A 24,205-nucleotide genomic window follows, 5' to 3' on the forward strand; every position below is an offset into this window, starting at 1 on the left:
CTGACACGGGGGCGGGGGGAAAGCTCGAATGCTTGGCAGGCAAAAATATATATGCTTTGTAGATTCAGCGCAAAATAAGAGGGAACATTTCTTTATGGCCACAGTGTGGCTTGGGCCACCAGCTACAATGTTATCTGTGAAAAGCAGGTTCGTAGCTGTGCAAAATCCTTGTGTTGGTCACAGAGCAAATAAATAACTCATTTATTTTAGATATTTGAAATGTGCTCAGAATTCTCATTGCTTCATGAAATCCATAGTTTAAGGATGTATATAAATGTGCAGACTTGTTAAAACAGTCAAAGCATTAGTGACCTGATACTTGTTTCAATGATTTGTTCTCTGAAAGTCAGATATTAAGAAGATAGTCTGTTCTGTGAAGTTTGAGAGTATGAATTCCTTGCAAGGAGATAAAAAGAGGGTTTAGTCCTCTTTCCATTTTGCCAAACCTGAGAGAATGTGTTAAAATCGATATAACCTTGCATTTTTCTTTTTTAGTTAATAAATGTTAATTCTGAGACAAAGAAATGTGGTTCCAGGGATGTTGAGGGTGTCCATTCCAGAAACAAAGGGAGGTTAGAGTTGAAGTGAGCTTAACCAATGGTTGACTGCCAACTTCTCCTTGGGAGTATGGACGTGGTCTAAGGGCATTTCTGGGGGCTAGAGTCTGATATCTCTAGTTCCCAGCATCACAGGGCACTCAGTAAATCCTGCCTGAACTAGTTAATAGCAGTCACATATTATTCCTTCTTGGCTAACAGGCCAAAAGGGCTCAAGAAGGTGGACAGTGAGGGGCAGGTACGATGCATCAGCCTCATGGAGAATGGATCATAAAGAAGATTGATTCTTTGGATGAAATCGGTAGAAAGTTTATTTAAAGTAGCTGAACTGAAAGAGGGGGAATTTATTAATTACTGAGGGGCTCTTGCAAAACCCGGGGGCAGGAATTTAGTTAAGACTCTGGAATTAACTAGAAGCAGAGGCTTAACAATCACCCAAACATGCCCTCCAGTCCTTGATTCTGCTTGTTTCTGTTCAGCTGCACCTTCCTCTATTTGAACATTAGATTTTTCTGCCTCTCTTTTACCCATAGTAAGAAACATGACCGATATTAAGATGTCAGCATCCAAACTTTTCTTTTTAAGGCCTCAAATCTCTGGGCACTGGGTCTAAAAATCCTACAGAAGGATCTCATTGGCCAAGTTCAGATTAGAGTCAGTCTTGCTCCATTGAATAGGATCAGTGGTGAGATGTCTTGCTATCAACAGGAAGGCTCAGGCATTAGCCTGGGACAAAGATAGTGTGTAGATGGGAGCATTGGATTGATGGTATCCTAAGTGTCCACAAGTTTCAACATAATCCAAATTATAAGTGAAGTAGAAGAAAAAAATAACTTTTAGTCACAGGGAGGTTTACTATCTGTAAAGAGAGAAATTAGGAAATACACTAGTCACTTCATAGGAATTCATTAAGGGCTACCATGTGCTGTTGAAGAAGTGAGATGAAATCAGAAATGGCTTATGTGGAAGGAAAGATTTGAATCTGGCCTGGAAGGATCTGGATGTGGATGTGGATGTGGATCTGGAGAGGTAGAAGAGAGAGAAGAAGGCTTTCCAGACAAGGACTACACAAAAAGGCCAGAGGCACTAATAAGCTCCACATTGGTGGCAGGGAGCACCGGCCTGATTGTATTTAGATTTGCAAGATACATTTGGATCATTAGGGTGGCACCATATTGTAGAGGGCCCTGTCCGGTGGGCAGAGAATTTAGATTTGGCAAGCAAGAACGGAACAGTAAAGATTTTTGAAGAAAGAGTAATATGATAAAAGAGAAGTTTTAGATGGTGCTGGTGATAGGAGTGTTTCAGACATGATGGCCAAGACACTGAAGGCAGGACGGCTTCCTAGGACACAGAGCATAAAATACAGAGTCTCAGACCTCATTCCTGCTACTGAATCAGAATCTCTGTGGTGAGGGCTGGGAGTCCCTATGTTTGGAAAATTCCTCAGGTAGCAAATGCTGAGGATATACCTTAATGATTACCGTTCTGCTATTTTTCAGTATGGGTGGTGAGAAACTAAACTTTTTGAAGTAGGAAAATGATATCGTCCTTTGAGAAGTACAGTTCATTCTTCACGAATGGGAGGAATGGGAAAGGAGAGGAAAACAATCAATAATCTGGAATCTTAGCTAATTTAAGACTAAGGTCAACTCTTTTTTTTTTTTTTAAGATTTATTTATTTATTTTAGAGAGCGAGCATGAGTGGGAGGGGCAGAGGGAAAGGAAGACAGAATCTCAAGCAGACTCTGCACTGAACGCAGAGCCCTACACGGGGCTCCATCCCAGGACCCTGACATTAAGATCTGAGTCGAAACCAACAGTTGGATGCTTAACCAACTGTGTCATCCAGGTTCCCCGACTAAGGTCAACTCTTAATGATCCAGTTTCCTCCTGCTTTTATTTATTTAATAAGTTATTCCTGTAATTCTTTTCTTTTTCTTTTATTTTTTTGTAATTTTTTTTGGTAATTATTTTAAAAGAACATAATGATCACCTATGAGTCCACCATCCAAAGCAGAAGCTGGGACCCTGGTTGTTGCCAAATATAACCTGTTCTTCCATCCCCATTGTTGTCTGGATGTTTTCCCCCAAAGGTAACCATCATCCTGAGTCTCATGTTCACTGTTTTCTTTATATAATTTATCATATGTGTTACTGTTGATTGTATGTGTTATTGTTGTGTTCCTAAAAGGCATATGCAGTTTGTAATTTTCGTGACTTTGTAAAAAAGGCAGCATGCTGTAAGCAGTATTTGGAACTTTTTAAATTTTATTTTATTTTATTATGTTATGTTAGTCACCATTCATTACATCCTTAGTTTTTTTTTTTTTTAATTTTTTTATTGTTATGTTAATCCCCATACATTACATCCTTAGTTTTTGATGTAGTGTTCCATGATTCATTGTTTGTGCATAACACCCAGTGCTCCATGCAATACGTGCCCTCCTTAATATGCATCACTGGGCTAACCCATCCCTCCACCCCCCTCCCCTCTAAAACCCTCAGTTTGTTTCTCAGAATCCGTAGTCTCTCATGGTTTGTCTCCCCCTCCAATTGCCCCCCTTCATTTTTCCCTTCCTACTATCTTCTTCTTCTTTTTTTTTTTTTTTTAACATATAATGTATTATTTGTTTCAGAGGTACAGGTCTGTGATTCATCAGTCTTACACAATTCACAGCACTCACCATAACACATACCCTCCCCAATGTCTATCACCCAGCCACCCATCCCTCCCACCCCCCCAAACCCTCAGTTTGTTTCCTGAGATTAAGAATTCCTCATATCAGTGAGATCATATGATACTTGTCTTTCTCTGATTGACTTATTTCGCTTAGCATAATACCCTCTAGTTCCATCCACGTTGTTGCAAATGGCAAGATTTCGGGTTTTTTTTGATGGATGCATAATATTCCATTGTATATATATACCACATCTTCTTTATCCATTCATCTGTTGATGGACATCTAGGCTCTTTCCATAGTTTGGCTATTGGTGGGCATTGCTGCTATAAACATTGGGGTGCACATACCCCTTTGGATCACTACATTTGTATCTTTGGGATAAATACCCAGTAAGGCAATTGCTGGGTCATAGGGTAGCTCTATTTTCAACTTTTTGAGGAACCTCCATACTGTTTTCCAGAGGGGCTGCACCAGCTTGCATTCCCACCAACAGTGTAGGAGGGTTCCCCTTTCTCTGCATCCTCGCCAACATCTGTCGTTTCCTGACTTGTTAATTTTAGCCATTCTGACTGGTGTGAGGTGGTATCTCATTGAGGTTTTGATTTGTATTTCCCTGATGTCAAGCGATGTTGAGCACTTTTTCATGTGTCTGTTGGCCATTTGGATGTCTTCTTTGGAAAAATGTCTGTTCATGTCTTCTGCCCATTTCTTGATTGGATTCTTTGTTCTTTGGGTGTTGAGTTTGATAAGTTCTTTATAGATTTTGGGTACTAGCCCTTTATCTGATACGTCATTTGCAAATATCGTCTCCCATTCTGTTGGTTGTCTTTTGGTTTTGTTGACTGTTTCCTTTGCTGTGCAAAAGCTTTTTATCTTGGTGAAGTCCCAATAGTTTATTTTTGTCCTTGCTTCCCTTGCCTTTGGCAATGTTTCTAGGAAGAAGTTGCTGCGGCTGAGGTCAGAGAGGTTGCTGCCTGTGTTCTCCTCTAGGATTTTGATGGATTCCTGTCTCACATTGAGGTCTTTCATCCATTTGGAGTCTATTTTTGTGTGTGGTGTAAGGAAATGGTCCAGTTTCATTCTTCTGCATGTGGCTGTCCAATTTTCCCAACACCATTTGTTGAAGAGACTGTCTTTTTTCCATTGGACATTCTTTCCTGCTTTGTCAAAGATTAGTTGACCATAGAGTTGAGGGTCCATTTCTGGGCTCTCTATTCTGTTCCACTGATCTATGTGAAAAGCAAATCTGGTGGCATCACAATTCTGGACTTCAAACTATTACAAAGCTATAATCATCAAGACAGTATGGTATTGGGACTTACTTTTTAAATTTAATATGACATTGCTAAGATTCTTCCATGTTGTTGGGTGTCACTGTAGTTCAGGTGATTGAGTTTTTGGAGTAATTGTGCGAATGGGGCACCGGGATCTGGGCTGAGCTTACCAATTACCCCCCCAAGCTGTGAAGAAGCATTGACAGTCTCCAGTAACCTCCCCTTCCTAGGGCAGGGGGTGAGAAGCCAAGCCCTGGGGTGTATTTTCAGGAAAAGGGTAGGTTGAGGCAATGGATTTCCTGTTCCTCAACCAGAGTGTCTCAGAGAGGGCACTAGCTCCTTCCTTTGCACACCTTCAATCAGCTATAATCTATGCCTGCCATAATACCAAGAAGAATGGCCAGACAAGTGGGTATTAATTACAGTTAATGTATAGATTGGTGAATTCACCCTGATGCCAAGAACCTACTATACATTTAGGCTACTTTTCTCACATATAATATACATTTATAATATCTTACCTTTATGTAATATACTGCTTTATACACAATAGCATATTGTTATGGGCTAAATTGAGTCATGTGTTTGAGTCCTAATCCTGAGTGCCTCAGCATGCGACTGTATTTGGAGATAGGGTCTTAAAGAGGTGACTAAGTTTAAATGAGATCCTTGCTGTGGGCCTTAATCCAGTATGACAAGTTTTAAAAAAGAGAACATTTGGACACAGACACACACACAGGGAAGATCATGTGAAGATGCAGGGAGAAGTCAGCAGCCATCTGTAAGGCAAGAAGAGAGGCCTCAGAAGAAACCTACCTTGCTTACACCGTCATCTTGGACTTCTAGGCTTTGGAATTGTGAGCAAATAATTTTCTGTTGTTTAAGCCACCCAGTCTCTGGTATTTTGTTATGATAGCCCTAGCAAACTAATACACGTATGATTTCTATTATGACTAGTGTTACCATGACAATTAAAATAATAATTTCATGACTAGATTTCCTGGTTCAAATTCTGGCCTCACCATTTATGAGTTTATAATATCCTGGAATGTTCCAGTTCCACCAAGAGGGGGAAGCCTCCTTTCTATAAGGTTTCTACCCCTTCTCCTCCCCTCCCTTACAACTAAACATCTCTGGATGTAATACAACGAGCAAGCATAGGAAGTCTCTGAAAGGTAAATGAAGAAGGGCTGCCTGGGACCACAGGACTTGAGGAATGACATATGGTGAGTTGCTGGGATACCTGACTGCCATCTCTATACTCTGTACAGGTGCTTCAGAAGCCTCCAAACCAGAACCACCTATAGGCACAGGCACGAAAAGCTCCAACAAGATTCTGTTCCCCCGAGGCAAAGGACCAGGAAGCATTTTGAAAACATCTACCCTACTCTAGCCAAGTGTCAAACACCAATGGAGGAATGACCCCTCTATCTTCTACCCCCTTGCTGTGTGGAAGCAGGCAGCATGCTCCCGTAACCCCACAGGGAGGCCTCAGCAGGGCCGAGCAGGAAGCTAACTTTCTGTCCTGCGCATGGAGGAAGCAAGCAGTGCCTCGATTCTCACGCTGACTGGTGTTGGCAGGACCAAGTGGGCCGCTGATCTCCCATGTCCTGCCCAGTGGAACCAGACAGTGCAAATCAGTTAGGGGAGTGTCAGTAGGACCCAGGGCTGACCTGAGTCTTCATCTTCACCAGCAATGAGACAGAGACAGTGCACCCTGGGGCCAGTCAGCACTCTACTTTCCCCAGTGGGGAGCTGAGCCTCCACTCCATCCAGTAGCAACAAGACAGGATTAGATGTTGGGAGGCAGGGCTTGCAGTCAGCCCCCCTCCCCCCGCCCCTCCCCTGGTGGCAGCTGAGCTCAGGGTGTAGGAGTTAGTGCCCCACTTTCACCAAGAAGGTGTCAATCAGGCAGAAGGAGAGCTGAATAGGAATGCCCCTGTCTGTGAGGAGGCGGTGTGAGTTGGTGCTTTTTTCTTGCTCTGGCGGCGTTGGCAGGACCCACAGGGCATTTGAACATACACACCCATCCCATCTTGCACTGCACCTCACTGGGGGGCCTGCCTGCTAGAAACAGAAGGTAATATAGGATACAGAGTCTCATCATAAACTATCCAAAATGTCCAGCATACAATAGAAAGTCACGTGTTCATACCAAGAACTGGAAAGATCAAAACATGAATGAGAAAAGACAATCAACAGATGCCAACGCTCAGATGAATCACATTTTGAAATGATCTCACAACTTACAGCAGTCCTGTAAAAATGCTTCACAAAGAATGAATTTTTTGAAACAAATGAAAAGTTAGAAAATCTGAGCCAAAAAACAGAAGTTATAAAAAAGGAACCAAATGGAAATTATAGAACTGAAAAATACAATAACCAAGGTAAAAACTCATTGGATGGGCTCAGTAGTAGACTAGAGAAGACAGGCTAAAATCAGTAATTTTGAGGACAGATCAGTAGAATTTACTGAATATGAACAACAGAACAGAAAGAGAGAGTAAACCTTGGACAAGTTACTTAAACTGTCTGAATTTCACTCTCCTATCTTTAAAATGAAAGTCGTGACTATAGTCAAGTCAAAGGAATGTGGTGACAACTAATTGAGATGTAGATAAAAGGCTTAGTAGAGTGGCTGGCACATACATAGTAGGTTCTCAATAAAAGTTAATTATTATAATTATTAAAATCATCCTGTGTAGGTAGCCATGTGATTTCATCTCTTTGTACAGTTAATTCCGTTTGATACATCATTCAAAATGTAAATGTTATTATTCTTAAGGGCTGAGGGGGAGATCGGTGTTGGGGGAGGCTGGGTAAGGAAGGTTTCTTGAATGAACATTTTTTTTTTTTTAAAGTTTATTTATTTGACAGAGAGAGACACAGCAAGAGAGGGAACACAAGCACGAGGAGAGGGAGAGGGAGAAGCAGGCCTCCCACCAAGCAGGGAGCCCAATGCGGGGTTCGATCCCAGGACCCTGGGACCATGACCTGAGCCGAAGGTAGACGCTTAATGACTGAGCCACCCAGGCCCCCGGATGACACTGTTTTTAATCAGGGCTTGGAAGACGTCGTGGGCCTGGAGGAACAGGTGGAGGGCGCAACTTCCTCACAGAGGTGGCAAGGTGCTACCTGGTCAGGAGCTCTTGAGGGACACTCCTAGAGTTCTTTTTTGGGCTAAGGATAAAAAGAGCAGTGAGCGGACAGAGAGGAAGGCAGGCCCCAGCCTCTAGCGGACTAGTCAGGAAATGACTTTCGTGGTGAATGTGGTTCTGGTCTGAGGGATCTGATAAGAAGCAAGTTGCTATGCTAATTACCCCTTAACAGCTTGTACTTTGTGTCCTTCTAGGCCATGGAAATGCCTCACTCCTTGGGTTTATTAGAAATGTTCTGCCGTGAGCAGCAGCCTCCCACATACGCTCACGTGTGCCCGGGTGCACTTATCCGATCACACCCATGCTCACATATCTACGCATCATCACATCCCCACTTACAGACATACTCACACATACGCTCACACAGACTTGCATAGGCTCACACATATTCACAGTCACACTCCCCACAGACGCTCAGCGTGTGCAGTCACACAGACTCCCGCATTCACGCTCACACACATGCCACACCATACACATACACTCACGCACAACCACAGACCTGCACACACTTGAGCTACACAGCTGTGCATAAACACACCGTGCGCACACACTACTCACACACACTACTCACACACACTACTCACACCTCCCACCGCACATACATACAGAAGCACACATGCACAGGCACGTTTGGAAACATCTCAACATATTTAGTTTTGTAATATGATATATTAATAGACAGTTTTCATAAAATAGGCTAAAAGCAGACAATCTACTATTAGTTAAAAACGAATCTCTACCAGTAATAATGAAAAGGTCATGTAGTGAATCTCTTTTTTCTTTGTGTGATTTCTTAAGCTTTATTGTTGTAGGAAAGCCTCCAAAATTCTTTAACGTCTCTTAACAGACAACAGGAATGTAGTGTTTCTGTTTTTCATTTTTTTCATGTTTTAATTTGCTTTGGGTCATCGTAATACCTTTTAATAATGATACACATTGTGGCTATAAGCCTTTTTAAAAGTACACAAATGCAGTTTTATTTACCATATCATTTCTATCTTCTCAACATTCTCGATTTTATTCTATTTTCTGGGACAGCCATTTATTTTTCAGTTGGTCTTGTAGGCTGTTTTTCCTCAGAATCATCTTTCTGTAGTGGTTAAATTAATCTCCCAAGCCTTTGGATTTTTTTAATCTTTGATCTTTGGAATCTCTGAGACTTTTTCTTACAATCAGTTACTTTCATTTCATTCTCTTTCACTTCTACTTGTTTTTATAGAAACGTTCTTTTTCTTATTTTGGTAGTGCCTTTAATATTATTGCATGTTGCTTCTTCGTTCTGGCTGTGAATAGCCGCACGGGCAGACAGACAACTAAAACTCATGATAAAAAGCCTGACATGATTTTCACAAGGTCCAAATATACATTTGTCATGCTGTGCACCTAATGGTTGTATCCATCACCAAAGCAATAAATGGAGCATATTAAGCAGATGTATTGGTCCTGAGGATGGAAGCTTAGGAGAGTCTAAGTAAATACAATATTTCTCAAATAGATAAACACCACCCGAGTTTCCATCTTACCAAAGACAATTGGGAGCCCTAATGAGAACCAGGAATTGCTTCTTTATGGGTTTCTTGGTTTTTAGTTAGATAATGAAGGGTCTGTAATTTAGATCAGGGCCGTTGGCTCCACAATGGTCAGACAGGGACCAATAATGGCAGTTAAACAAGTAATATACCTCATCTCTGACCCAGGATAATATTATTCAGGATGAGAAAGTACTAGGTATATTTAGCTTTTTTTGTAACTGGGTCTGTTAGCCCAATTAGGCAATTTTAGACTAGCTCACTAGGTAAATGTGCAGGGACCCAGAAGTCAAATTGTGCTTTCTGAGAGGTTGGGGAAGGGCCAGGGTCTGCACCAGTTTGCTCCAGTGCTGTTTCCAGCCACCCTACTCTGTCTGTCCCCAAGTGACATGGTTGCAGGGTGCTGCCAATCCCTGGGTGCCCAGCCAGACTAGCTGGCTTGTTCCATTGGCAGAAACTAGTCCAGGCCCGTCAGGCTTCACCTCAGGTTTATTCTTTCCTTTGGTGTTGCTGTCATTGGTGGTTGTGGTAGAAATAGCAGTTATAGTCTTTTCTCTGGTTCTTTGCAGCAAATAAGGTCTTCTTCACAGGTCCTCTTAACCTGGTGAGATAGCTTGAAGGACCCTTTCCATTTGATCCATGAGAAAATGGTCTCAAAAGAGTTAGATCACTCATTCAAGAACCATGCTCTTCCCACTCATGGCAGAAATATTTACCAAACATCCGTGTTCCCCCACATTTACTACTGCCCTCGTGGTAAGATGGAACGTACAAGAGCCAGTGCATGACCCTTCAGTCCCTTGCCCTGTGGGCCTTTGTTGCCACGGTGATCTAGAAGCCACACCTTGAGATGCTCTGGAATTCTAAGATGATTCCCTGCTTGAAGGGAGCTGCCCTGGAGCGCTGACACATTTGTTGGTGCTTTTGCCTTAGTGAGAAATAAGCCTTTGATGTATTTAGTTCCAAGATTTTATTTATTACTTATTCTGCAACATAGCTTAGCCTATCCACTATAGTAAACCGATCCTTATTTTTTTATCTAAGTATGTAGAGTTTTTTTAATTAAAAAAAATTTATTTTATTTAAATTCAATTAATTAACATATAGTGCATTGTTAGTTTCAGAGGTAGAGTTCAGCAAGTATGTAGAGTTTAAAAATATTCTTTTGTGTATATCAAACTAATCTCCACAAGAATTCTGAAAGTGAAATATTACATTGATTACTGCCTGATCACCATAATAACAATACTGACATGTTCAGATTATTTTCTGCTCTTTTAGGAGTCTACACCTTGCATTCATAGCATTTGTCACAAGTGGGATTTCATATGTATTTATATAATTCTTTGATCAATGTCTGTCTAAAATTCAAGCTCCAGGAGGATATTATATTCCTAAGCCTGAGTTAGACAGTGAATGCCTATTTGTTGAATTCAGTAAATAGATGAGTGCTGGTGTCAGCAGCAAGTGCATCTTACCCCTATAGACAAGCTACAGAGATTCTTAGGACCAGAGAATTTAGTTGCATGATTTGAGTAATCCATGGCGTTTGCCAAAGGGAGCTGGACTAATTCATTTTCCTGATATGGATATAGCCACCTCTGGGACAGGATGGGCCATGCACTCGGCCAGGGACATCCACCCCTCTGGCTGTTCTGATATGAGGAATACCAACTTCAGGCTCTGTGTTTTCATGTTAAAAATGATCTATATTTGGGGCGCCTGGGTGGCTCAGTCGTTAAGCGTCTGCCTTCGGCTCAGGTCATGATCTCAGGGTCCTGGGATCGAGCCCCACATCGGGCTCCCTGCTCGGTGGGAAGCCTGCTTCTCCTTCTCCCACTCCCCCTGCTTGTGTTCCCTCTCTCACTGTGTCTCTCTGTCAAATAAATAAATAAAATCTAAAAAAAAAAAAAAAAAAAAAATGATCTATATTTGTGAACAGCCTTCATCCCTAGTTTATTAATATAATAAATTCTGATGGAATGCTAAACATTGTCACAATGACTCTGGGGGCAGAACCAGTTTCTTTGCCTTTTATGCTTCAAGACCATAGAGTAAATCCACAAAAGCTTTGGTTATAGTGATGTCATTACTTGTGTGAACATTAGACTCTGAACTTTTGACACTGGAGATATTAATTACACGTATTAGGTGTTAGTACAGGTGCTGGTTTATGCTTTTACATAAATACTGGGTGAATGGTGCTCTTAAGGAACAATTCTGTATGCAATGCAGCTGCTTACATAAGAAAAATGAGCCCCCCCTTTTTTTGTAGGATGGTGACTTTGCTTTATCTCTTGGGATGGTGGATTTATGCTGATCTAGCCACTTGTTCTTAAGTTGGTCTTTTTGGTAACCTATAGTTATTTCTGAGAAAATTGAGTAGAATGAGTACAGCCTGTGCCACGGAACTGAGTGACATTAATTGACAAATGAACCGGTTAATGGCTCTGGCGTTGTTACGATAGCATGCTAATGATCTAAACCCAAGAGCGCTGACTTCAAAGAGAACTCTTGGAACCAAGGAGAGCTATAGGGATAAAATGCAGAACTCAACATTAGTGTATGTGTTCTCTGGATTCAACCAGCAGCACAAATCCTGCCCAACTGTGTAGATCTGGCCACCATGGGCTTACGGATACACCAATAATTAGGCAACTGAATCACTCAATCTAATGAAGAAAATGCGACAGCACTCTGCTTATTTGGACACAGGTCCTCTTATCTGTGCCTGTGAACAGGATGTGTGATAACAAGATGTCAAAGCAATTGCTGCACTGTTTGCTGAAGGAGGGCAGTCTCCTCAGAGCAGACAGAAGGAATGATCAAGGGCATGTGTGAGAGCCATTGCCGGGGAGGAGGCCGTGGCTCCAATCAGACCCCGCTGACTTGTCATCTGAGATGGGGACATCAGCTGAGCATGTCTTACTTGTGGGACAGAATCACAGGGCCCCAACAGTTAGTAGTTCAGTGTCTTCTATGTCAAATACAGTCCAGACATATGGAACGGAAAGGTGTATTGGTTCAAAAGCCGATCTTTTAATCAAGCTGGTAAGTTGAGGGGAGTCCCTGTTGGCCAGATACTGATTCCTCGGCACCGGGAGCAAGAGCCCTTGTCCTCAAGCCCACGGGAAGCAGAGTGTCTTAGGATATCTTGTTTAGGAAAATCTCTTCATCTCTGACCATGCAGATATTTAACCGTTTATCTGGTTTCTTTCATACTTTCCCGAGCAAATCCTTTCATTTGAAGTTGCAACACGTATCGTGGGTGGTTGGGAGTCACTGCAGTGAATTATTACAGAAGCATATATTCAGTTAGGGAATAGGGACCAGGACATGTTTCCTGTCTATAAGTTTCAGAGCTTCTCTCAGAACACAGTGAGGCAAGAGTTAAATGAGAATAATTTAAAATTCGTGCTTTGGGAAATAGATTCTGAATGAGGAAGATGAACAATCCCATGCAAAAGTAGGAGGAAGCATAGGAGTTTCTATCAGGTGAGGTGAAGATTATCAGTGGATTGTGCAATGAGATTGGATAACATTGCTTAGCCGTCTGTTTTCGCTAAATCTCCATGGCTGGAGTTATATAAGCAAAGGAGGCCTTCCTTTTATTGCACTGTTCTCTTTTCTTTTCCTTCTTTTAAATTCCTTTTAAAAGAAGCAGAAGGAGCAGCATGCAAAGCATTCAGAATAATGCAAATTTACTCTCAAATGCTGATAAATGTAAAATAGCCTTTTTTTTTTTTCATTTGAACAAAGTCCATTTCCTTGTCCTCTGGAAATTCTTGTTTTGGGATAGTTTGTGTCACATTTCTCCCAGTAAGCAGACTTTAAGCAGCTTGGCCACTCCTGAAAACGAGGCCCAAAACATTTCTTTCAAAAACTTCCTTTTAAAAGAATCTTTCTTTGTTTAGTGTCATGCAAAGTAATGTTGGTTGCACAGAGGTCTTTTAAGGAAGAAAAACACTATATGAATAGCAAGTAATATTAAGTCAACTCAATTCTCCACTCCACGAGGCAGAAAACAAGCTTTCTTGAAAACCAGTGGCAGGAAGTGTTTCTAGATGAGAGGAGTTTGGGAATGGAGGAGGGGAGAAAGTCTCCTTCCTCCTTCCTCCAGGCTGCCATGTTGGCACAGTACACAGGGCATTTAATAAAAGTGGTAATAATAGCAAATATTTACATAGCACTCACTTTGTGCCGAGAACTTTTCCAAGCACTGCTTTCTGTATGTAGCTCAAAGAAGCTTCTCACACCCCCCACAGAGTAGCTATGTCTTTAATCTCCTTTCGTGCATGGGAAACTGAGGTACGGAGAGATGACATGACTTGTCAGAGATCACACAGGCAGGGTGGCCTACTGTGGTTTTGCCACAGTAGATAAAGACAAGCGCTCAGAGGATGTGATTTGTGGTCTACCAGAAAGAGACCCCCCTCCCCGCCCCCATACCAGTCAAAAGTATTTCCATAATGCTCTCTGAGATTCTTATCTTGGCATCTGAAGCCTGACAAATAAAAATTTCATTTGAGGTAAGTAGTAGACTCTATTAAAGGGAGTCTCAGTCATAGCCGAATCCATTTCCTTTCCAACATGACTGAGGGAAAGGTGTTTTGAAGGAAGGAGGAAGGGGAGGCTAGGTTGGTGTGTGTGTAGCCTTGTAGGCTGGGAAGAAGGCTGTGAAGGTGGGCAGCCCATGGAGAGCACCCTCCCCTCCCTTCACGGGTATGGTGTAGGAAAAGGTAGAGGGAGAGACCAGAAGAGGCCATGTGGATGGACTTTAAGAGTCAGGCCCCCTGAATTGGAAACCCTCCCTACCACTTAACAGGCTACTTACTTCAGCTCTTCAGTTCCCTCTTATTTTACCTCTTGGGTGGTCTTAAACATTTAACAAGATAACGAGGGGAGCATATTTTAGCTCAGATGTTAACACAAAGTGAAGAGGCAAAGTGTGAACACAACTCCAGAGCCAGGCTGCTGGGGTTCAGGAGATTCGGGGCCTCACTCATTGGCTGTGTGTCTTTGGACATGTTGCTAAAGCTGTCTGTAACCTGGGGCCCATTACAGTGTCTACCTTCTCATGCTATTGAGGGGGTTGGTTGAGTTAATATGTGTAAAGTGTTTAGGATAGTCCTTGGTACATAATATGTACTATATAATTACTGGCTATTTCTGTAGCAAGCACTCAAAAAAAAAAAAAAAAGCAATTGACATCAGTAAGTGAAGTATAAATTAGCCTACTTAGAATTTTTTTTTAGCAAGTGCATGCCATGCAATGGTACCTGCTAGCCTATTAGCAAGCTCTCCTTATTGGCTTTGAACCTTCTTACACCCTCTGTGTACTCTTTGCCTGTTGTTTTTGGTTAAATTCTCTCTCTTATCAAGCTTAAGTTTGGCTCAAAGTGGAATGCAATGGGTAATGAGGCAGGATTTTATTCTTTTAGGTTTTGAGAATCAGTCATTACAGGAGTGAAGGAGTCTGTCTTTATGTTTGGATTGACAAACAGAGGGTGGCTGTAAATTGTACGTGTCCTTCTTCTCCAGGTTATCAGGGAATGGGCTTGTGGCCTAATGAGCTGTGTGTTCTGATATGACATTTCAGAACGGGGGCAGCTCCAGAATTTTGTTCTAGAGAGGCAGACAGGCAAGGCCTCTAGCCCAGTGGCCCAGTGCACTATTGATGTGGCCATTTACAAATATGCGTTTGTTGTTATTTCCTGGGAACATTTGTAAATGCTTTTGGTGTTTTGTTCTGACCTCCATTTCTACGTGCTTAGAATGGCATTCTTTACAGGGACATTGTGAACAGACGTGGAATGCTGGCAATCTGCTTTCTAGTTATGATTGTTCACTCATCTATCCATCCATTCACCTAAAACATATTTATTGAGCATCTATTATGTGCCAAGAATTATTTCAGACACTGGGAATTCAGCAGGGAGCAAAACAGACTCAAATCCCTGCCTTCCAAGTGCTTGCATTCTAGTGAAAGGTCAGAGACCGTCACCAAGGCAAGTCCCGTGTGTGGTGGTGATAATGCACCAAGGAGAAAAACAAAGCAGGGAAGGTTGGTGGGGAGGTGGAATGGCTGGGAAAGCCTAACTGGGAGGGGTGTTTGAATAAAGACTTGAAGGATTTTGGGAATGAACTGTGTGGAAGAGCCTTTTAGGAAAAGGGAACAGCAAATGTGAAGTTGACAAGAGAGTGCCTGCCACGTGTCAGCAGAGCAAGGAGGCCATTGTCCGAGCTGCAGAGGAGTGAGTGATGGGGAGAATAACTGGGAATAGAGTCAGAGAAGAGGGAGAACAAAATTCTATCATGGTAAGGAATTTGGCTTTACTCAGGTTGGCATGGGAAGCTAGCGCATGCTCTCAGACAGAGGAGTAATAGAACCTGACTGTGACTTGGATCAGGGTGCGGGCCTGGTGGTGAGAAGTGGTTGGATTCTGGAAATATCTCAGAATGTAAAATGGTACAGTCACTCTGGAAAGTAGTTTGACAGTTTCTAAAACAAAACAAAAGCAACAAACATGAAACCCTAAACATATACTTACCACGTAGCCTAGCAATTGCACTCCTGGCCAGTTATCTCAGAGAAATGAATACTTATGTGTTTTGTTTTGTTATTTTTTTTAGAGAGGAGAGAGAGAAATTGAGAAGGAGGGAGGGGCAGAGGGAGAGAGAGAGAATCTCAAGCAGGCTTCACGCTCAATGCAGAGCCCGATGTGGGGCTCGATCTCACAGCCCTGAGATCATGACCTGAGCCAAAATCAAAAGTTGGACGCTTAACCGACTGAGCCACCCAGGTGCCCCTACACAAAAACCTGTACAGGATTATTCACAGCACTGTTATATATAATAGTGAAAAACTGGAAACAACCAAAATGTCCTTTGATAAGTAAATGGTTAAACAACCATGGAACAGCCATACCATAGACTACTACTCAACAATGAAAAAGGAACAAATTATTGATATACACGATAACGTCTAAGGACTTCATGGGTATTATCCTGAGTAAAAAACAGCCAGTCTCAAAGGATCACATGTTATATGGCTCCATTTATCTGACTTTATCAAAATGACAAAATGAAAGAGATGGAAAACAGATTAGTGATTTGCAAGGGTTGGGGATATGGGGAGGTAGATGTGATTATAAAGGGGCGGCACGAGGAAGATCCTCATGGCGATAGAATAGCTCTGTATCTTGCTTGCAGTGGTGCTTATGGGAATCTCCATATATGGTTAAATGACATGGTACTACTATCCATGCACACCAGTGTTGATTTCCTGGTTTTGACATTGTGTTACAGTTATATGTAAGATGCAACGTTGATGGAAACTGGGTGAGAGGTACAAAAATGAAATAATATTAGCAGATGTGGGGAGACACATCAGGGGAAGCAGGGAATGAACAGGGCTCTGAGGGTTAAGCAGAGTTGTGGCTTTTTCTTGGGGTCTTCTGCCTTCTTTGTCATTCCTGATAGCATTCGTGGTTCCTTTTCAATTTCTGTAGTTGTGTGAGGCTTAGAGCCCTTTAATAATAATAGAAGATGCTGATGAAGGCAAAAAGTAAGCAGAGTCAACAGAATTGGCTGACAGAGCTGATGTAGGGTAAATGGAAAAAGGATCTAAAGATGACTCCAAGAGTTTTGGCCTGAGCAACTGGAAGAATTCAGTTACAATTAACCATAAAGGAGCTAATTTGGGGGTATGTATCAAGAGTTTAGTTCCAGATATGATAAATTTAAGATGCTATTCAATATCTTTGGAAACCATTAGCATAAAATGGTATTTCAAATGATAAATCTAGATGAGATTACCAAGGGAGTGAGTATAGAGAATTCAGGGCTGAATTTGGGGTACTCTAACATTTAGAGACTTGGGAGATGAAGGGGAACCAGGAAGGAAGATCAGGATGGAGCGTCCAGGCAAGTAGGAGACAAACCAGGAGTGTGAGGTGTCCTCCAAGCCAGTGAGGAGGAATTAGAAAAAGATAGTTATTGCCTTTGCAAAATCTGCTGAAATGTCAATGGGACAAAGCCAGAGACTTGGCTGTAGCTTTAGCAATGTGGAGGGCATGGGGAACCTTGATGGACTTTTGAGGGTAAAAGTGTGACTGGTGTAGATTCAAGTCACAACACAAAGGGTTAAGTTGCAAGCACTTCTCCTGATGGCTCCCGGGGAAACTAGAAAGGGAAGGAGAAAATGTGGAAGGAACTGGGTAGAAGTTTTCTTTCTTTCTTTCTCTCTTTCTCTCTCTCTTTCTTTCTTTCTTTCTTTCTTTCTTTCTTTCTTTCTTTCTTTCTTTCTTTCTTTCTTCTTTCTTTCTTTCTTTCTTCCTCTCTCTCTCTCTCTTTCTTTTTTCCTTTTTTTAAGGTGGGAGGAAATGAGTATGTTGTATCTGATGGAAGTATCCAGTGTAAGAAGGAAAAATGGATGCTGCACGAGAGAGGAAAGAAGAGCTGGAGAAATGTCCGAGAAGAGGCAGGAAAGCTTGGGATCTGGTGCACAGGGGGCAGCATCAGCCTTTCTCAGGAGAGGAGAGGCTGAGGGTGCGGAGCAGATGGGCGGGGCAGGGTGTGGAGGTGCGAGCTCATGGGAGGTCTGTTGGGCTGGACTCTTTCTAGTGGAAGGTCACGGCAAGCTGAGGGTGAGAATGAGTGGGTGGGGATGGAGATTTTGGGAAAAAGGAGAAAGTGGGAAGGAAAACTAGAAGAAGGGAGCACCAGGGGAACCTCGCGTGCTCCTTGGGCAGCACAAATTGCCCGTTGGGGTGAGAGACGCGGAGTGTGGCAGTGGCATTTTCAAGCGCACCTTTGCTTGGCAGCAGCATGTGTTCTGTTCGCGGTGAGATCCTTCTCCTCTGATTTCTGTGTATCTGTCATTGCAAGGACTGTACTTCCCGAGTAGTCGGTGATTCCGCATCACGCAACCCTTGGGACTTCAAGTCTCTCTTAACCCTTTGAGTGGAGAGGTTGACTTTGAAATCATAGATTTTGGAGGAAAGAACAAAGTAGAAGAGGCGGTGCCTCATGAGGGGAGATATGGACATCATAGTCAGGAGAAGAGAAAACAGAACAGTTGCTTATTTCATCAGTTAAGGAACCTGTGAAAGGGTTTTAAGTCACTAACATGCAAACAACGGCAGTTTTAGCTAAATGAAATAGTTGGGATATTTTTACTTGTGTTACATTCATTCAAACAAATATTTATTGAGAATCCAGGCACTGTGCTATGTCCCAGGGATGTGAAAGCAGATGGTCACTGCCCTCGAAGAGCGTGCAAGCAGAAATGTAAAAAGTGTGGTGAGTGCAAGGATAGCAAGGATAGAAACACACATTTGGGAACCGGCAAGGGAGGCACTTGAATCCCATCTGCGCAGTGGGTGGGAGTGATTCAGAAGGATGCCGAGCTTGGGATGCTGGAATTGAGATGTACAGGAGGAGGGAGGGATAGTCAGGTGACGAGGATGGGGGGAGGGAGGGAAGAAGATATTCATGCAGAAGGTGAGAGTAAAGATGACAGGGTGGAAGGGGAGAGAAGCAGGGAAGTAAAGCCTCCTTGAGAGTCCGTCTGTGGGGCTTGTGGTCAAAAAGCTCTGATGTAAGGGCCAGAACAGAGAGGAACCATGGGTGAGTAAGGAAAAGAGGAGGTGGGTGGGAGTAGCTTTTGACCTTGGGCCCTGGGTTTTATTGCAAAATCCATGTCTGAGCTGCATCTTCTTGCAAGGCTGGCTGGGACCTCGGAGGGAAAGAGGAACTGCCCTAGAAGGAAACAAGGAGAGAAGGGAAGCACATCAGCTTACTGGTAGATCCAACTGTGATAGCCCCCGGTAAGTGAGTCAGGCTCAGCCCTGAGCCTGCCTTTCCCTGCTGCCTAAACCTGGATCAGAGTTTGCACAACTTGTCAGGGAGCTGGGGAGCCGCGGAAGAGCCCCAGGTCAGAAAGACAACGGGAGGCTTGGGTTCCTGTCTCTCATGCGAACCCGTCGGGCAAGCCCTTTACCTCTGTGCCCTACTTTCCTCCAGGGATTTGACCCAGGCCAAAAATGATCTAGTATAAAACAGGAATGCAGATTTCCTATTTGTTATAAGGAAATTTCCTTTGTATGTCCAATTCAAGATGTGGCAACAGGGCTGTTGTAAGTTTTTCGTTTTACCGGTGACTCTAACTAAACTTGAATGGTGAAGAACTTGTTCCTTCATCCGAAATCAAAACCTCCTCTAATCCATAAGAAATCTTTAATAATCTTCAGGTCTCTTCTCTAGTGTGCCGTGAGCCATTTTTGTAAATAATTATCCCTTTGTTACAGAAGTCCTACAGAAGAGGTCAATGGGTAAAGGAAAGAAATGACACATTTCTAAAAATCAGCTTTCCTCTTTCAAGTTCTTTTCTGGCCACTTCTTTTTCCTGTTGTGTAATCAGGCAATTCTCGGTCTGATGAGGCAGGTCTGCATCCTCTTGCTATTGATTTTAGTGGTTGGTCTGTGTTGATGTTTGGGGGCCAAAATTAGGCTGAGGGCCCACTTGGCAGCCTTTGCGTCTGCTAGGCACTTAGTGTCTCCTTAATGCTCGGTAAATGTTAATTACTGATGATGATAACAAGTACACAAAATCAGCTGTCCTGCTGTTCAGCTTCCCTCATAGGGGACAGACCCGTGTGAAGCAGAAATGGAGGCCACTTCCCTGTTTAAAACAAGGCTCCCCGGTCGATGCAGCCGCCTGTTACCTTGTGAATCATCTATTGTACTAAGGATGGAAGAACTAATTTAATTTCTATAGCACTACCAGGATCTGCAGTAACTCATTTTATGATGCTACAGTTGCTTGCAATTGTCTTGCTAGAGAATGAATAAGAATTTGGAAAATTTCATCCCTTGTGGTGATGCTGTTATTCATACTTTGGTTTTCATTCTGCTCTATGACATTCCTCTCCCTTAGCCTCCAGAACTCTCCACAAAGCCTCTGTGTGTGTAAAAGTGATTCCAACTGTAAGGAAATGAGTGCTCCATGCCTTTCCTCTTGTTTTGTTTTTTTTGTTCTCTGCCTCCTGACGAGCCCTGTGGCATCAGGGACCCATTTCATGTGGTGGCTCCTGAGCCTGAGATGGATCTTCTTACATCAGTGTTTTCTCTCTGCTATAATTTCTGTTATCAAAAACAGTAGGGAAAGGCTTTATTTCTAAAACTAAGAGTGAGCTCAGAGATTAAAGGAACCTGTTTCCTAGTATGTGTAAGTGTTGAGCTGCTAAAAGTCACCCAGTTTTTACACAAAGTGATAGCAATCTGGGGATCTCTGAGTGATTTATAAATATTTCAGACTGTCTTGTTGGGATGTCTGAGAGACCCAGCCTAAAAGTACGTGACAGGTGGATTTTGTGACTGCACTGATGGTTCAGTTCAACGCTTGTGTTTGGGGCAGTCATGAAACGAGGGGCTTCTGTTATGATCTGTGCACAGATACAGAAAATGAGAGCCCATTTTGCTCATTTTCCGTGTTCAGACAGGGTGCGGTGCTCTGGAGGTGAGAGACCTGCCCTCAGGATTTGAGGTGGCTAAGAAGTATGGGGCTGTGGGATCCTTACCTACGTTTGGGATGGGGCCATGGGGGGTGACTTTGTACTTGTGCAGGATGGATTAGCTCCCATGCTAAGTACCTGGTTCTAGAGCTTGGAGCATCTTGGTGGGGAGTCCAGGCTTTCTGGAACCTGCGGTGGTTAATTTTATGTGTAAACCTGGCTACGTGGTGCCCAGTTGTTCGGCCAAACGCTAGTCTAAATACTGGCTGTGAAGGTATTTTTTAGATGCGATTAACATTGAAATCAGTACCCTTTGAGTCAAGCAGATTAACCTCTTTCAGTTAATTGAAGGGCTTTTGAGAAAAGATCGAGGTCCTGAAAGAGGACGGAAATCTGCCCGCAATATCAACTCCTGCTGGAATTTCCAGCCTGCCAGTCTGTCCTGGATCTGCCCAGTCCCTACAGTCACTTGAGCCAAATTACTTAAAAGAAATTGCTCTCTCCCTGTATGTGTCTGTACCCTATTGGTTCCATTTCTCTGGAGAGCTCTGATTCATACAGGAGCCTACTGGATCCTCGCTTGAGACTTCAGCATGTGTTCTCCAGACTGCTGGAAGAAACATCCCCTGGACCTGGGGGAAGCCACAGGGATTTCAAGTGTGGCTGCCCTTCCAGGGTGGCCTCAAGTCCCCAATTTACCCAGGCTGCCCTGTGGTTTAGACTTCAGTGGATTGTGGAAGCTCATGTCCCTTTGGCTTCCAAGTCTCATGGGTGACAGCTGACTTATTTATCTTTGCAGAGTGGGATTTATTAGCCTACTCTGAGTATATGACAATTTCTCTGCATCTCTGCTTCCTGTCTCTTAAGGATTACACAGAGAGGCATCATTTGTTTAAAGGAGGTCAGTTGGAAGAGTCCTTTTAAAATGTTCCAAAAGAGCTAACATGGGTAATAAATATTATGCCTATTTAAATGGCCTGAAGAAAATCTTCCTTTGTAACAGGGGGGAGAAATAGTAACCATTCAGACAATTCCACTGATAATGTCTACCTCGGTTCCCCTCATCTGCCTGAGGTGGACCCATCTGGGAAAGGCCACCTCCTGCATGGACCTTTGGAGTCATTGAAAAGCCCTGAATGTGGCTGTGGGAGTTGAAGTTTCCTCGTGATAGGAAAATTACAGAACATAGTCTTCTGGAAAGTTCTCACACTTTCACCCATGACTGGACACATAAGTTCTCAACTAGAATTGTCCTTCAGAGGCAAAAATCCCAGGCCGAGAGGGACACTCCCATTTGTTTTTAAGGGAATGTTGACTGTTGCAAAAGAATGGACTCATTCCCCCTGAAAAAGCATAATACGTTTTATGGTTCTCTGGGGAAGGATCCTTTCCCGACGCCTTTTTTTTGCTATGTTTGATTTAGAACAGGCAGCATCTATCTCAAGTGTGTTTATTCCTTTTGGTTAAGTGGCGCCTATGACATTTACAGCCTAAAAGAGTAAAACATATCTGTTATGTCTTAAAAAAACTAACCAACCAAATTGTCTTTTGAAGTGTCTTGATTCCTTGAAGTGCCTCATATATTATATTACATACTTCAAGTTTGAGACAAAAAAGTTGAAAATCCCAGATTTTTAACTATGTGTCTCAAAATAGTATTTTATGTTATTCAGGAAAAAATTTTTAATGGATTAATCTTGCTTAATAATGTCTTCATTTCTAAGTTTTACATTCCTTGAGGACCAGCCTTGGGATATTATTGCTTATTAATAATATTCATACTAAATATTTTCATCTGTATCTCTAGGACCTGAATATCTCCCAGATTTCATCAGCTTGTAGGAGTTGCCTGGGCCAGGTGACTTTCCTGGTAGTCATCCTCTGGTCCTATGGATCAACAGCCACTTCTTTCAAGAGGCAGTCCCTGATGTGTCATGATTACTGTGTTATGCAGGGAATCCTCCAGAATACAGAGGAGGAGAGGGGCTCTTGTAATACAGTCACTGCCTAGGGGCCTGCTGTCCTTGTGCTCTGGCTGCTGCTGGTCTCCTTAGGGAATCCATCTGTCTTGGCCTCTCTGGTCCAGTAAAGTGGCTGCTGTGTCTCTACTTGGCATGCATGACTTACCCTTGATCTCTGATGACCTGGAGTGTTTATCCTCGGAGTTGCCATGGCCTGGAATTCTGCCTCCTGACCCCTGGTGCTCATCTCACCCTTTGTCCACAAGTAAAATGACTCTCCTTCTGGAGCCCAGCCCGTTCTTGGTCATGTGGGTGTGTGGGAGCTGTCTCATAAGAGAAACTCTAAGACATACAGCTGTTTCGGTTATATTACCAAGCTCTCCAAAGGCAAAGTGCACAATTTGCTTAGGGTCTTAGAGATACAGCTCTGCACATTTAAAAAAAGTATTTCTATACATTTCTCTCCACTTTAGGGAGCATAGCAGTCCTGCAACCAACATTTTTGTGGCCCAGGAGAAGAGTAAAAATGGAGGCCCATATATTGAAGACTAAAGACTTAAGAGTATAAATCAAGTGAACATGTTCTAGAAAATATATCTTATCCTTTTATTTTTACAAATATCTCTTTATTACAACAAATTTTCTATTTTTAAAATTTCAGCCTTTAAAAATTTTTCTGAACATGTTTTATATTTTTTATCATGATTTTAGCTTGTTTTCAACCTCAGTGATCTAAAGTATAAAATATAGTTTTATTAACAGTGTACAAAATTTGAACACATTTAAAAAATAAATGAAAATAAATGCAAATCCTGAAAAATAAAATCTTTTTTTATATTTTCAAAGACTACTTTTTTCTAAAATATTTAAAAAGATATATTGAAATTAAGAGATAAAATTCAAATTATAATTAATGAATATCATAAATTGCAATCAATTTTTTTAAAAGACTTTTGTTTTATTTATTTGACAGAGATAGACACAGTGAGAGAGGGAACACAAGCAGGGGGAGTGGGAGAGGGAGAAGCAGGCTTCCCGCCGAGCAAGGAGCCCGATGTGGAGCTCGATCCCAGGATCCTGGGATCATGACCTGAGCTGAAGGCAGACGCTTAACGACTGAGCCACCCAGGCACCCAAATTGCAATCAGTTTTTAAAATAGAGCTGGTATATTAATTCTCTGACTATAAATTAAATCATTTAAATTTATCTGTAAAAATAAAACTATTACTACTTCTAGTGTTCAATGTCCATCTAGTTGCCAATGTAAAGAAAAGGTATTTTGCTTCATGCGTGTTATGTCTAGATCCTATGTATAGTTTAAGAGTATAAACTTATATATGTATAATTTAAGAGTAACACGAACTATTTAATATGGAAGAATGTTCCTCATTTTCCACATGCAACTGTTGTGCATGGGGTGCTAATTTGTGAGTGCCGCCAGAACCTCAATTTGGAACATGAAGAGAAGGAAGACAATGGATGCTCAGTAGCAATGGGAAATGATATTCTTCATTATGCAAGAATG

The 24,205-nt window shown here is 42.3% G+C and overlaps 2 protein-coding genes across 3 annotated transcripts in view; both read left to right on the plus strand.

The window, feature by feature from the left end:
• Positions 1 to 24,205, plus strand: part of LOC118545292 (BTB/POZ domain-containing protein KCTD12) — a 124,561-nt gene that overhangs the window by 98,192 nt on the left and 2,164 nt on the right. The window lies entirely within an intron of this gene.
• Positions 18,702 to 24,205, plus strand: part of LOC144381564 (uncharacterized) — a 140,352-nt gene continuing 134,848 nt past the window's right edge. The window contains exons 1-2 of one of the 2 annotated variants that reach the window (XM_078070241.1): positions 18,702 to 18,832; positions 18,930 to 19,032. In XM_078070241.1, the coding sequence (XP_077926367.1) occupies positions 18,829 to 18,832; positions 18,930 to 19,032 (107 nt within the window). In that variant the 5' untranslated portion in view covers positions 18,702 to 18,828. The remainder of the gene's footprint in view (positions 18,833 to 18,929; positions 19,033 to 24,205) is intronic. The other variant, XR_013446923.1, reaches the window with a different exon arrangement.

Source organism: Halichoerus grypus, chromosome 4 (genome assembly GCF_964656455.1).
Source record: "Halichoerus grypus chromosome 4, mHalGry1.hap1.1, whole genome shotgun sequence".
In the NCBI taxonomy this organism is placed as follows: domain Eukaryota; kingdom Metazoa; phylum Chordata; class Mammalia; order Carnivora; family Phocidae; genus Halichoerus; species Halichoerus grypus.